Genomic DNA, 12,190 nt, shown 5'->3' with positions numbered 1-12,190 from the left:
TGTATTGCTAAGAACTTCATTTGGACAAATTTAAAGGTGATTTTCTCAGTATTTAGATTTTTTTGCACCCTCAGATTCCAGATTTTCAAATAGTTGTATCTCAGCCAAATATTGTCCAATCCTAATAAACCATACATCAATGGAAAGCTTATTTATTCAGCTTTCAGATGATGTATAAATCTCAATTTCGAATTGAGAAAATTTGAAAATTGACACTTAAGACTGGTTTTGTGGTCTAGGGTCACATATAGATGCTGTGAACGAGATCGGTCCGCTGGTTAGTCAATTTATCCCGTCTCATAGCGCAAAGTCACGTGACTTTTTCAATGCGCATAGTGGAATTTATTCGGTAAATGTGTTTCCATCGTAGTTTATGCGCATTTTTTCTTATCGGATAAAAAGTTCATCCTACTCAGTTGTGCGCATAAGTTTTTTTATGCACATTTTTAGAATTTATGCGCATCTTGGCATTTCCATCCAGCGTTTTTTTATGCGATAATCCAAAATGTGCATAAAAATAGGTGGATGGAAACATAGCTAATGATGCACTGAAATCAGAAATGTAAGTGTTGTGGCTTTTAGTCCATGTATGTTTGTTAGCTTTGAAGTTGGCTGTATGTGTACTCCTAAACCTAAAATAATAATAATTATTATAATAATAATAATTGTATTATTATGAAAATGTATATGATGTATATAATGAAACTGATTAAATGTTTATTTATTGTGTATTTTTGTCAAAGTAAATAAATATTTTGTTTTAGTTCATGTATGTATGCTTGCCTTTATTTGTTTATTTATTTATTTTGTTAACCCACCTAGATTAGTAAAGTGATAAAAGTAAATTATTATTATTACATTTTATTTTAATTTATTTTATTATTTTATTTTATTTTTAGATAAACTCACTGTCATGAAGCTAGAGTGTTGTGTGTAGTTACCAGGGCGTTGATATCTGGTTGCTAAGGGCTTACAAGTGTTTTTGGTGTATTTCTAGATGGTTGCTAGTGAACTAGAGCGTTGCTTGCCATAGCCTCTATATTTTCTTATCTCTAGATAAGGCTGATATCTCTATTGCAATATGACTTTGGTGTTTTGTTTTATTTTTTCCTGTTTTATTGTCCACCAGGTGAAAATTGGAAGTCTGTTCACACCTCTTAACAAGATGTGAGGTGTCATTCATGTCCACAGCACAAGCTACATGTCTAAAGTTGGAAATTTGTTACAATCCCTAACCAAGTATGGGCAATAACAATAATGATTTGATCACATTTTCAATGAAAGTTTCTTGTCTCCGTGGCTTGAAAAGTGCTCAAATGTTGTAAAATGAAGTTTGCGACTTTGCGTGCCATTATTGTAATTGTTCTGTAAGGCGTAGGTTCTAATTAGGATATGCAAATCGTCCTCTCACACTGTTAAATTATGATGGGTGGTTTATCAGAGTTCAAAGGATTAAGCTGTCACTGCCTTTTGTTTGTTCTGTTGAGTTTATCGGTTCAGTTTTCACAGCAAGAGAAGAAGACGAAACACAAAATGTAATTTCTTAACCCTTTAGCCTCTTAGCGCCGCGGTCATGGACACGTTGGATTAAAACGAGTCCCTCTTTGTCTTTAAATAATGATGCTTGCTAAGGATTAGAACAAACCCCTAACCTTCAATATTAAACGTCAGTGCATATCTGGTCCCACACCGTTTGTGCTACAGACATGAATGATACCTCAAATCATGTAGGGTCCTGAGACGTATCCAGAGACCAGAATATCATTAACTCTCAGAAAACCATACACTCTTCAAAATAAAGCTTCTTCATTGGCATATATAGTCTCATGAAGAACCTTTAACATGGAACACTTTTAAAAATAAAGGTTCTAAAAAGGTGTTTTCACTGTGATTCAATAGAAGAACCTTTTTAGGTTCCTCAAAGAACCTTCCAGTGAACAGTTATTAAAAAAAACATTTTCTGCAACATTTTAATAATCCAAAGAACCTTCTGTGGAATGGAAAGGTTGTATGGATGTTAAATGTTCTTCACGGAACCTTCAATGCCAATAAAGAACCTTTATTTTTAGGAAAGAATATTTTCACTGAATAAAAGGTTCTCTATAGTGGAAAAAGGTTCTTTAGATTTTTTTTTGTAATGTTCTTTACAAGAACTGCTCACTGAAAGGTTCTTTGGGGAACCAAAAATGGTTCTTTGTCATCGCTGCAAAAACATGTAAATATAAACTCAGTTTGTCATTTGCACATAGGTTTGAAATATGACACAACAGATTTCTTGGCCCGACCCCAGAAGATGCATCTACATCGGTGAGAGTATCAGTTCATTGGCTTGGTGGAACCTCATATCAAGAGCCAAAGCCATTAGCCAATAGCGGTTCACTGGATGCCACGATCCTCACGACTCTGACAGCTTCATTAGCTTGGCTTCTAATTTACCGCGTGAACTGATTACTGTCTGGCCACGATGACCTGTACTCTGTACATCCAATCAGTGATGAATAGTATCGCAGTTTGGCAGGGAATCCTTTGGGACTCTAATGCCAAAAGATGAATTTTCAACCACAGCTTAATGTAGTACAGAGCACATCTATCAAGGCTCGTGGGCCTTTTGAGAAAAGACAAGCCTCTGCTACATGTAAAAAATGTAATTTGGGAAAGTGTGAGAAAGTGAAGATATTGGTGCGAACTGATGGATGATTGACTTTATGTTGTAATGTAAAAACCCTTTTTTTGTGGTTCAAGTAGACTTCATTTTCCCTACTGCACGGCACAATTTCAAACGTGTATGATTAAATATGAATTTAGCTCCACTTCAAAGCCCCCTGGGAGAGGGAAGGAGAAATAACGCTATTGAATTTGTGTCATGAATTTCTGTATAATATGGTCGTAATTGTCGTCTTTATGTTGTTCTACACAGAAATTATAGCCGCGGAGCATATTTTATAGCTGTGGAGTCTGTTGGGATAGTCGAATTTGTAGGTCTGGTTCCACGGTGTAGGTCTTTTCCCCTAGTGCGCTAATTATTAGTTGCTAATGGAGGTGGCTCGAGGTCATGTACGTATGACCTTTTTGATCTAAATGCTAACTGCTTAAGTCCAAACATTTTCTCTCTCTTTTTCCTTCATGCAGGATTTGGTCACCAATGTGTCTCCGCGCATTGTGCGTGGAACCACTTCCGGACCGCTGTTTGGTCCCGGGCAGGGCTCCTTCCTGAACATTGAGCTGATCAGTGAGAAGACGGCTGCCTACTGGTGCCAGAGTGTGACGGAACTCAAAGCCGACTTTCCTGACAATGTAAGTTGGACACAAGCACAGATCACATGACTTGAACGAACGCGAAAAAGAACATTGTATTGAGAAAATGGACCAGTGAGATTCACAGCGGGGCTACCTAGCATGACACGTCAAAAATAGAATTCACAAGTCCGTCAAAATGTCATGATGTGTCACAGTGTTGACAGTCCCAGCTAGTTAGAGATGTGATTTTTATGGATCTGTTGCTAGTGTAAGAATATAAGAATATTCAGCTTAATTTAGAGTCTTTAACCAGAGCAGCTGCTGTTTTATTTCTGCATTACTGAACATAGATATGCTCATGACATGAACATGTTGAGAAGAGAAAATTGTTATTTCTAATTTAGTTATTTTCATTTTTTCCTCAGTGGTTTGGCTCTCAAGTCATAAAATTTGAATATGATTTCAATATTCATTTCTCATTGTTCCATTTATTATTCATAGTAATGTGATCCTCATGTTTGTTAATGAAATCCAAATATTTATGATGTGAGCTAGCCCCATCCATAAGTAAATTTTTTTTTATTCAGCCGTCGTATCGGTACAGCAGGAGCGGCATATGCTTGCCGAAATTACCAAATGACAACTCATTTGTTCACTTCTAAGATTCTTGTATCTGGGTTTCTTTTTGTGCTCAAGAAATATCAAAGGATTAATTGATTTCTGCAGGACATTCTGACGGCAATCATGGGCAGCACTAATGGAAGTGATGCCCAGCATTCACTGGGGCGGCTTTTGTACTGAGGATGAAAGCAGCAGAGATGTATCGCTTCTTTCTGAAACAAGGTGAAGAGAGTGTAGAGAGAGAAAAAGAGAGAAGCTCCTTTTAAGGGCCCCGACTGAGCTGAGATATGCTTTGCTGCCGTAGACACCCTAAGAAATTGCTTGACGAGCGTATTTCTTGTTAAAACAGTAATATTTGTATGCCATGAGTGTAGGTTTTTGCTATGTTTTCCTAGAAAAGAAAGACTGCACAATTTGTTATATCTACTTATGCTAATTTAATCTTAAGCATATTTAACTATATATACACATGTGAAGATATTCAGTCTTTATTTTCTAAAAAAAAAAAAAAAAAAATTTTTTATTTTCTTATATGTTTTTGTAAAAAAAAATGTAAACAAACTGCAACAAAATTTTCCATATCAGTGACTGTAGATGGATAATAGATGGTTTGCTATTGATTATATTTATTCATGAGGTCAGTTTCCAAATATGAACGTTATTATCAGAATAAAAAAGAAAAAAGAAAAAAACTGGCACACAACTGACTTAAAAATGTGATTGAATTTCAAACCACATACACATACCACATACATGGATCAGGCTGGTGAAAATCGAACTTCATGCAATTTTTTCATGTTTTTCATGGACACCAGAATTTTCTGTACAATGCCTAAAATAAAAAATAAAAAAACTACAATTTTGATTTCAAATTTGTCTTTTAAGCTTCCATCGAACAAAAGATGGAACACATGTTTTTGTGTGTGTTTTTTAAAAGGGGAAGTTGTGGCCTAATGGTTAGAGAGTCGGACTTGTAACCCAAAGGTTGCGGGTTCGAGTCTCGTACCGGCAGGGATTGTAGGTGGGGGGAGTGAATGTACAGCGCTCTCTCCCACCTTCAATACCACGACTGAGGTGCCCTTGAGCAAGGCACCGAACCCCCAACTGCTCCCCGGGCGCCGCAGCAAAAAATGGCTGCCCACTGCTCCGGGTGTGTGTTCACGGTGTGTGTGTGTTCACTGCTGTGTGTGTGCACTTTGGATGGGACAAATGCAGAGCGCTAATTCTGAGTATGGGTCACCATACTTGGCCACATGTCACTTCACTTTATATTTTTTTATTATTTATTATGTTCTTTTTAGTACCTATTGTCATATCAACGAATGCTTTAGAAAACTCTGAGTGTATTGTTAGCGTGATTATTTGTCAGTTAAATTTGTCAGTGTGAGAGGTAGAAGTCTGGCTGGCGAACTTTTAGGTTGCTTTGGTGCATTCATAGCTAACAATCCCTCACATGTACACCCACTGCGCTAAAATGCTCTCTTTACCGTTCCTGTAACAGAAACCTCAGCAGGATGCTGCTCTGGCTGTTGTGACTCTGAACTGGACAAATTGTGGTTTGCCGTTATCAGCGCTTCCATTTTTTCCCATTATTAGGAAATGGTCACAGCACTGCGTTAGAGAATCGGCGGGAATCATAGCTCCACATGTTCTCTTATGGCCTCCAGGTAACTCATCTCCATGGAGACACATTGTTAGAGTGTAAGGTGGGTTCGGAGGCGCTCACCCGGAGGGAGGTTATTGAGCTTATAACCAGGTAATCCCCGATCTTCCTCAAACCCCGCAGCCTCGGCACCGGTTAATGTGACGCTCCAGCAGGGGAGCTCAGGCTGGATTGGTGTTAATAAACTTAAAACTTGATCCCTCTTCAGCTTCTCAAGGGCTGTTCTGCAATAACGTGACGTTAACGCGAGCAAAGGTCAAGACCAAATCAAAACAGAATACTCACGTTGCATATAATACCTTAAATGAAGCCTGCGGCATTGATCTCTTCGTCTTCTTTAGGAACCCCGCTGTTGCTCGCCGGTGGCCTGAGGTTTATGGTAATATTACCAAACAGTATTTCAGGGTGTATCACATATCACTTATATGTCAGTGTTGTACTGTAAATCTCGGCGGTAAATGTCAGAGTGCTTAACTTTATTTGCCCCCTAAAACTTGGCAATATTTTCTGCTCTCGTGTAGGTGGGCTAAGCTTAGCATCTAACTGCCTGCTGCTTTTGGGAAAGTGTAATGCCCGAGAGATTTATATCTAGCGGAAATTTGTCTCGGGGGGACAACACAGCCTCCAAGTTTAATATCCTCCCATGAAATCAGTTTTCTCAGAGTCTCCCTGGACTCCTGTTATCCTGTTGTTAGTATCAATCTTCACCGTCCCCCGTGCCGCCCACCTCCACCTCATCAGCGGCGAGTGTAAGTCATGGACATCTGATGAGACGAGTTTAGATGTAATCGCGTTGTTGGACCAAGGAACACAAGGTAGGCTGGCCTTCATTGCAGGGTTCTTCTCCACATCTCTGCAGCTATTAGGCACATAATGGAGTGCGGCCACATATGCGGTTAACACGGTTAGATTTTTCCTGGAGAAATATCACGATGAGGGACACAGTGTGCTGAAATTTTGACCTGGTAGCTACTCTTTCCACTAGCAAGTGTGGGCAGAAAGTCCATCTCTGGACAATTGGTGCTATGGTACACTCGGTACAGTTTCAAAAGCTTTTTATGTCCGTGATTACTGAAAACCAGGAGTTGTTTTTGAGAAGCAGACCTTCCGTAACCTGTTTTATGACTGGCTTATTGTGTGTCCAAAGGGAAAAAGCAACAACAAACGGTGCAGGCTAATCCAGCAAATGCTCTTATCTAACACCCTGCTCTGGGGCTTGATACTGTTTTAATAAAGGCAGCGCAACAGTGGATTTGTCCTGGTCTTGTGAATTATAAATATTGATTTTGTGACTTTGAGGGTTGTGAAGAAGGCGGCAGCTACTTTTTAAAGACAAGATAATGGCCTTCAGATCCATTTTATAATGTGCTGAAATGGGACCTTAATGGGGGATTTTTTTGTACACAATGAAACGGGCCTCTGTTAAAGGCCACAAGGTGAGACAAAGAAAACCTGTTGTTGAATTCTGTCCATGCTGAAATCTCTCTCTTATTCTTCTCTCCCCCATAGATTGTCATATCCAGCATAATGTGCAGCTACAACAAAGCTGATTGGACCGAGCTTGCCAAAATGGCAGAGGTGAGTCTTTGTTATGCTAATTTGTGAACACACACAGTTGTGAAATAATAACCTCTTCCCTTAGGGATAATTTGGCTCTTTTGATAACACTGCATGTGTACCCACGCCATCACATACTGTCCTGTACCAAACTGCAAAACCAACATTTACTGTTATCCAAAAAAAAAGCTTTTTATTGAATCATTGGCAGCTAATCCTGGATCTAAAGTAGGCTACATTTACTGGAAATGCTCTTCGGAAGCAGCTAATCTGATGTTGCCAAGAAGCTGAGAGGGATGAGACAGAGAATGCCAAGGAGTGAGCCGCTGATGGTTGGATGAGATGGGAGGAGAGATGGAGAGGGGGAAGGAAGGATGAAAGAGAGAAAATGAGAGAACTTCCCAGACCAGACATCATCAGGCCGGTCCATCTGTGAGAATGGAGCTGTCCAGATCCTAGGATGTTGCAGTGAAACTAAACCACATCAGCCCCAAAATGCCTTTAACTGCAGATGGCCTCAACCCCCAAAAAAGCCATCAACTGCAATCGCCAACAACCATGAAACATGATCAACCCTGAAACACAATCTACAATCAACAGCTTCAACTCCAAAAAGGAGTCAATCTCAGTTGGTATCAACTGTAAACAGCCTCAACTGATATCAACCTAAAAACGTCATCAATTCCAAAATGCTATCAACTGCAGAAGGTCTCAACCCCAAAACAGCATTGACTGAAAAAGACCTCACCTCCAAAAAGGCATCAACCCCAAGATCAGCTTCAAACAACATCAACCTCGATCTGCAGATGGAGTTCTTGGAGTTGAGGCTTTAATTGGCATAAACTCCAAAACAGCATAAAGCCCAAGCACCATAAACCCCAAAATGCTATCAAACAGCTTCAACTCCAACTCCACCATTCAGAATTAAATTGAGAATGCCTTTTCAATTGCAAATCAGTTTCCAAATTTGAACTCGATTACCATGAAACATGATCAACCCTGAAACACAATCTACAATCAACAGCTTCAACTCCAAAAAGGAGTCAATCTCAGTTGGTATCAACTGTAAACAGCCTCAACTGGTATCAACCTAAAAACGTCATCAATTCCAAAATGCTATCAACTGCAGAAGGTCTCAACCCCAAAACAGCATTGACTGAAAAAGACCTCACCTCCAAAAAGGCATCAACCCCAAGATCAGCTTCAAACAACATCAACCTCGATCTGCAGATGGAGTTCTTGGAGTTGAGGCTTCAATTGGCATAAACTCCAAAACAGCATAAAGCCCAAGCACCATAAACCCCATAATGCTATCAAACAGCTTCAACTCCAACTCCACCATTCAGAATTAAATTGAGAATGCCTTTTCAATTGCAAATCAGTTTCCGAATTTGAACTCGATTTGAATTGTGGTAGCACAATTTGAATTCAAATTCACACTCATAAATTGGAAGGGAGCCATTTCTTTGGTTCTTAATTGTGCATAACCCTGACTATACGCACACACACAAACATTTTCTGCAGAAGTGAAGCACTCACATATGTCTACACACCACTTTGGAGTTATAAACACAGGCCTTGATACTTCAAGTGGAAATATAGGGAGACAGTGGAGTGACCCCGGGATTAATCATAGTTGACTTGCAGATCTCAGGCGCTTAATTGTGCAAAGAAAATGGCTGAAAGTAAACAGTCCGCATGTCAATGTGTTAATTCTGCTATCGATTACATCGACGCGTCACCCTATCCTCTCTCTCACCTCATTAAACTGGCCTGTCAAACCCACCCAAAACCTCTTTTACTAACGACAAAGATGGACATCTGGTATTTCCTGCCTCCCCACCCCCCTCCATGTTACTGTCATTATGTATTCGCCTGACATCCCCCCTCACTGGAGCCCAGGTACATTTTGCATATTGTGTATTCATAAGGCAAGCCGATGATGTAAAGTACGGTGAGAACATCGCTTCAGGGTACGGCTGCCGTGTCACACCACACTTCACTCCGCGCTTTAAGCTTGAAAAAAATCCCCAACAAAATGAGCACAGGACTGATTTGAAGGTCTTGCTCTTTTACCTATACTGGATGAAAGTGAAAGCATTGATCTGTTGTCAGAGATGAAACGAGAAAAGGATGAGCGGGAGATATGGATGATCGGGGTGAAGCGGTGAAAGACTTTGTCTTTGGACCACGTCTGGCGCCGTGGGTTTTAGTGGTCTGCGAACTCCTCTGTGGTCTGAATGCCTCATCTTCCTCGCTTTAAACTAATAAAAGCCTCATTGCTGTCACTCAAAAGCCAGTTTCCCAGGCTGCACCGCTGCATGTGTCTCTCGGTCAAAATTTGAGGGTGGTATAAATGAATAAACTGTTGATAAGAGCAGTATCTATTTATTTATCTGTCTGTCTGTCTATCTATCCATCTATCCATCCGTCTATCTGTCTGTCTGTCTATCCGTTCATCCAGGCAGTATCTATCTATCTATCTATCTATCTGTCTATCTGTCTGTCTGTCTGTCTGTGTTGTTCTTACTGTAAGGCTTATAAACCTTCGAATTTCAAGTTTTTTTTTTCTTTCTTTTTTTTAGTTTTTTATAGTGCCTAGAGGTGTCACAGAGAGATATTTGATTTCTCAGGACACCTATTTCAGTGATATCTGTCAGATAGGAGGGACATTTTATGCGTGGTGTCCCCAAAAAGTTGCTTATTGTGCTTTTAGCCGGGTGTTATTCCATGACGACATCCTATGAAAGACCAGCCAGAGCAGATTCAACCGATCCTGGTCTTGTGGCTGTAAATAAATATTCTATGCTAGTCAGTTTGCTTAGGTTGGTAGTGAGTGAGTTTAGTAAGACTACACTGGACGTCTATAATGTTTGTGTCTTTTGTTGTCGTTCCTCTCACTTTTTGAGTGCATATTTTTTCCCCAGACACTTTTCTACTTTTCCACTACTCCTTCTCTCTAATGCCCCCTGAGATCAAACTAGCTGTACTGATCCAGGGAGTATGAACCAAATGCAACAGATTCTGAATAAAATTCCTCAAATGCAACATCCTTACATTTTGTTGTGCTCTCTTTTGAACACTGCAGTAACCGCATAGCAATGCCCCGGCAACGATCCAGACACCCCAGCGTTGTGGCTGTGACTTTTCTTCCTAGTTATGAATGCAAAGGCTTTATTTCTCTATAGACAGACACTTGTATTTCACAATTCATACAGCTAGAAAAGAGAGATCTCTTTGCCCCAACAAACTGCTCTTGGCTGTTTTGTTGATGTTGTTTTTACTTTCTTTGGCTTATTTTACATCTATCCCTTCACTCCGTGTTTTGAGCTACCGTGTGTTTTGAGTTTGAGCTCCGTCAAGTTAATTCTAATTGGCTTTTGGATCACGGCACATTGTATCCATTTTGTACCTGTATTTGGTACTAATTGACCATGAAATCTGGGGCCTAATCCTGTAAGAGCGGCAGGTTTGTCCCGTTCCCCCGACTGACAGTGATAAATAGCATCAGCCCACCTCATGGTCCTCTGCACTTTGTAAGGCTAAAATGCTTATTATTCTTTTCCCCCTTTAATGGCTGTCAGTCTGCGGAAAATCATAAATCTACAGATGGAGTCACTGTGGCAGGTTTGTAGAGCTTTTTGTAATTGTTTAAATCCCCCATGTGATGTGGTTTAAAGCCCCCGTGGATCTGTAATTGCCTGTCAAACTCTGCTCGGCTACGCACCCCTCCCCGGTCTGCGTGCCGCCCGTTCGCTCGCTCGTCTCTCGTTCATCCGTGTGGAACACTTATCACTGCTCTCATGTATTTTAGAGCCGATGTCTCAGTCAGCGTTGATTTGCTTCGCTCATTGTTTGCATCTGCTTGAGTCTGATAAACAATAAAATTGTTTGTTTTTTAGTTATATTCTTTATTAGCTTGTGCGTGTGTGTCTTTTGTGTTTCATTTTGCTGTTGCATGGTGAATAGACTTAGATTGCATGGAAAGATTATTTGAAAGTACAATGCAGAAAGACTGTATGTGAATAGTTGTGCTCTGCACATGTAAAAATAAAAGAAAAGTTACTTAAAAGTACAGCATTCTTTGCTGAACCTAGGGCTGCTCGATTATGGCAAAAATCATAATCACGATTATTTTGGTCAATATTGTAATCACGATTATTTAACACAATTATGAGGGGGCCAAATGAGCAAAACTTTATATGAGTGATTTATTTAAAGATAGTGATACACATCAAATATATATTTCCTGTAAATAAGGTTGCTATGACATCTACATTGTAGAGACCAGCGCAATTTCAAACAAACAAACAAAAAGTCCTCAATTATTGAAAATAATTAAAGTGTCAGTAATAAAAAAGCAAAGGACGAATACAATAGAATAAAAAGATACAAATGAAACAAACTGCTTTAATGTTTTTTCTGCAAGTCTCAAGCAGTTTACAGCCTACTACTGTTATATTTGGGGGCTGAAGGAAACAGGCTGAGTTGTGGGTTTGAAGGAAACCGGTCTTAGTAAAAAGAATAAGTGAACAAAGAACCGGAAACACTGGGAAACAGAGAACCAAAACACGGGCAGAACAAGGAGCAGAACGACACCATAACATTCAACATAAAAGTCCAAACAGCGCACAGAGAACATGTAACAACTACAGAAATTAATAATCAAATGTAAAATAAAACAGCATAGTCTTCACTGTAAGAATTAAACTTTTTTGTTTCTTATTAAAGCTACAAAAGTCCTTCACTCAAGTGCAGTGTGAATTTGTCTTTTGTTGTTTGATTAATATTAAGCACACAGTCGCAGCAGGAAAATAGCCCGCTGTCACCTTAAGAGCCGCGCGGATCCAATTTACCGTTACACGCGTATTTTCATTCTCAACTCTCTACGTTCATTTATTACATGACCAACGAAGGTATACATGAATAATCACTAAGCGCCGCATTTTGACACATTTTTGCGTGTATTTGACCGTTTAGGCGCGCACCTTGAGCTAAAAGATGACTTTAAGTTACATGTCCATGTTCTGTTCCGTCTCTGAGCGCATATATCTTCCTGAGGAGCAGCGCAAGTTCTCTTTCACGCTTTTAAAAACATGAATAAATATACTT

At 39.7% G+C, this 12,190-nt stretch overlaps 1 protein-coding gene across 1 annotated transcript in view; it reads left to right on the top strand.

Moving 5' to 3' along the window:
- Positions 1-12,190, top strand: part of LOC107712781 (dihydropyrimidine dehydrogenase [NADP(+)]-like) — a 184,713-nt gene that overhangs the window by 108,561 nt on the left and 63,962 nt on the right. Inside the window, exons 14-15 of the mRNA XM_016518117.1 lie at positions 3,130-3,294; positions 7,031-7,099. Of these exons, the coding sequence (XP_016373603.1) occupies positions 3,130-3,294; positions 7,031-7,099 (234 nt within the window). The remainder of the gene's footprint in view (positions 1-3,129; positions 3,295-7,030; positions 7,100-12,190) is intronic.

The sequence above is a fragment of the Sinocyclocheilus rhinocerous genome, unplaced genomic scaffold, assembly GCF_001515625.1.
Source record: "Sinocyclocheilus rhinocerous isolate Xijiao unplaced genomic scaffold, SAMN03320098_v1.1 scaffold1740, whole genome shotgun sequence".
Classification (NCBI taxonomy): domain Eukaryota; kingdom Metazoa; phylum Chordata; class Actinopteri; order Cypriniformes; family Cyprinidae; genus Sinocyclocheilus; species Sinocyclocheilus rhinocerous.
Note: the sequence above shows the minus strand (reverse complement) of the source record. Positions and strands in the feature narration are given on the sequence as shown.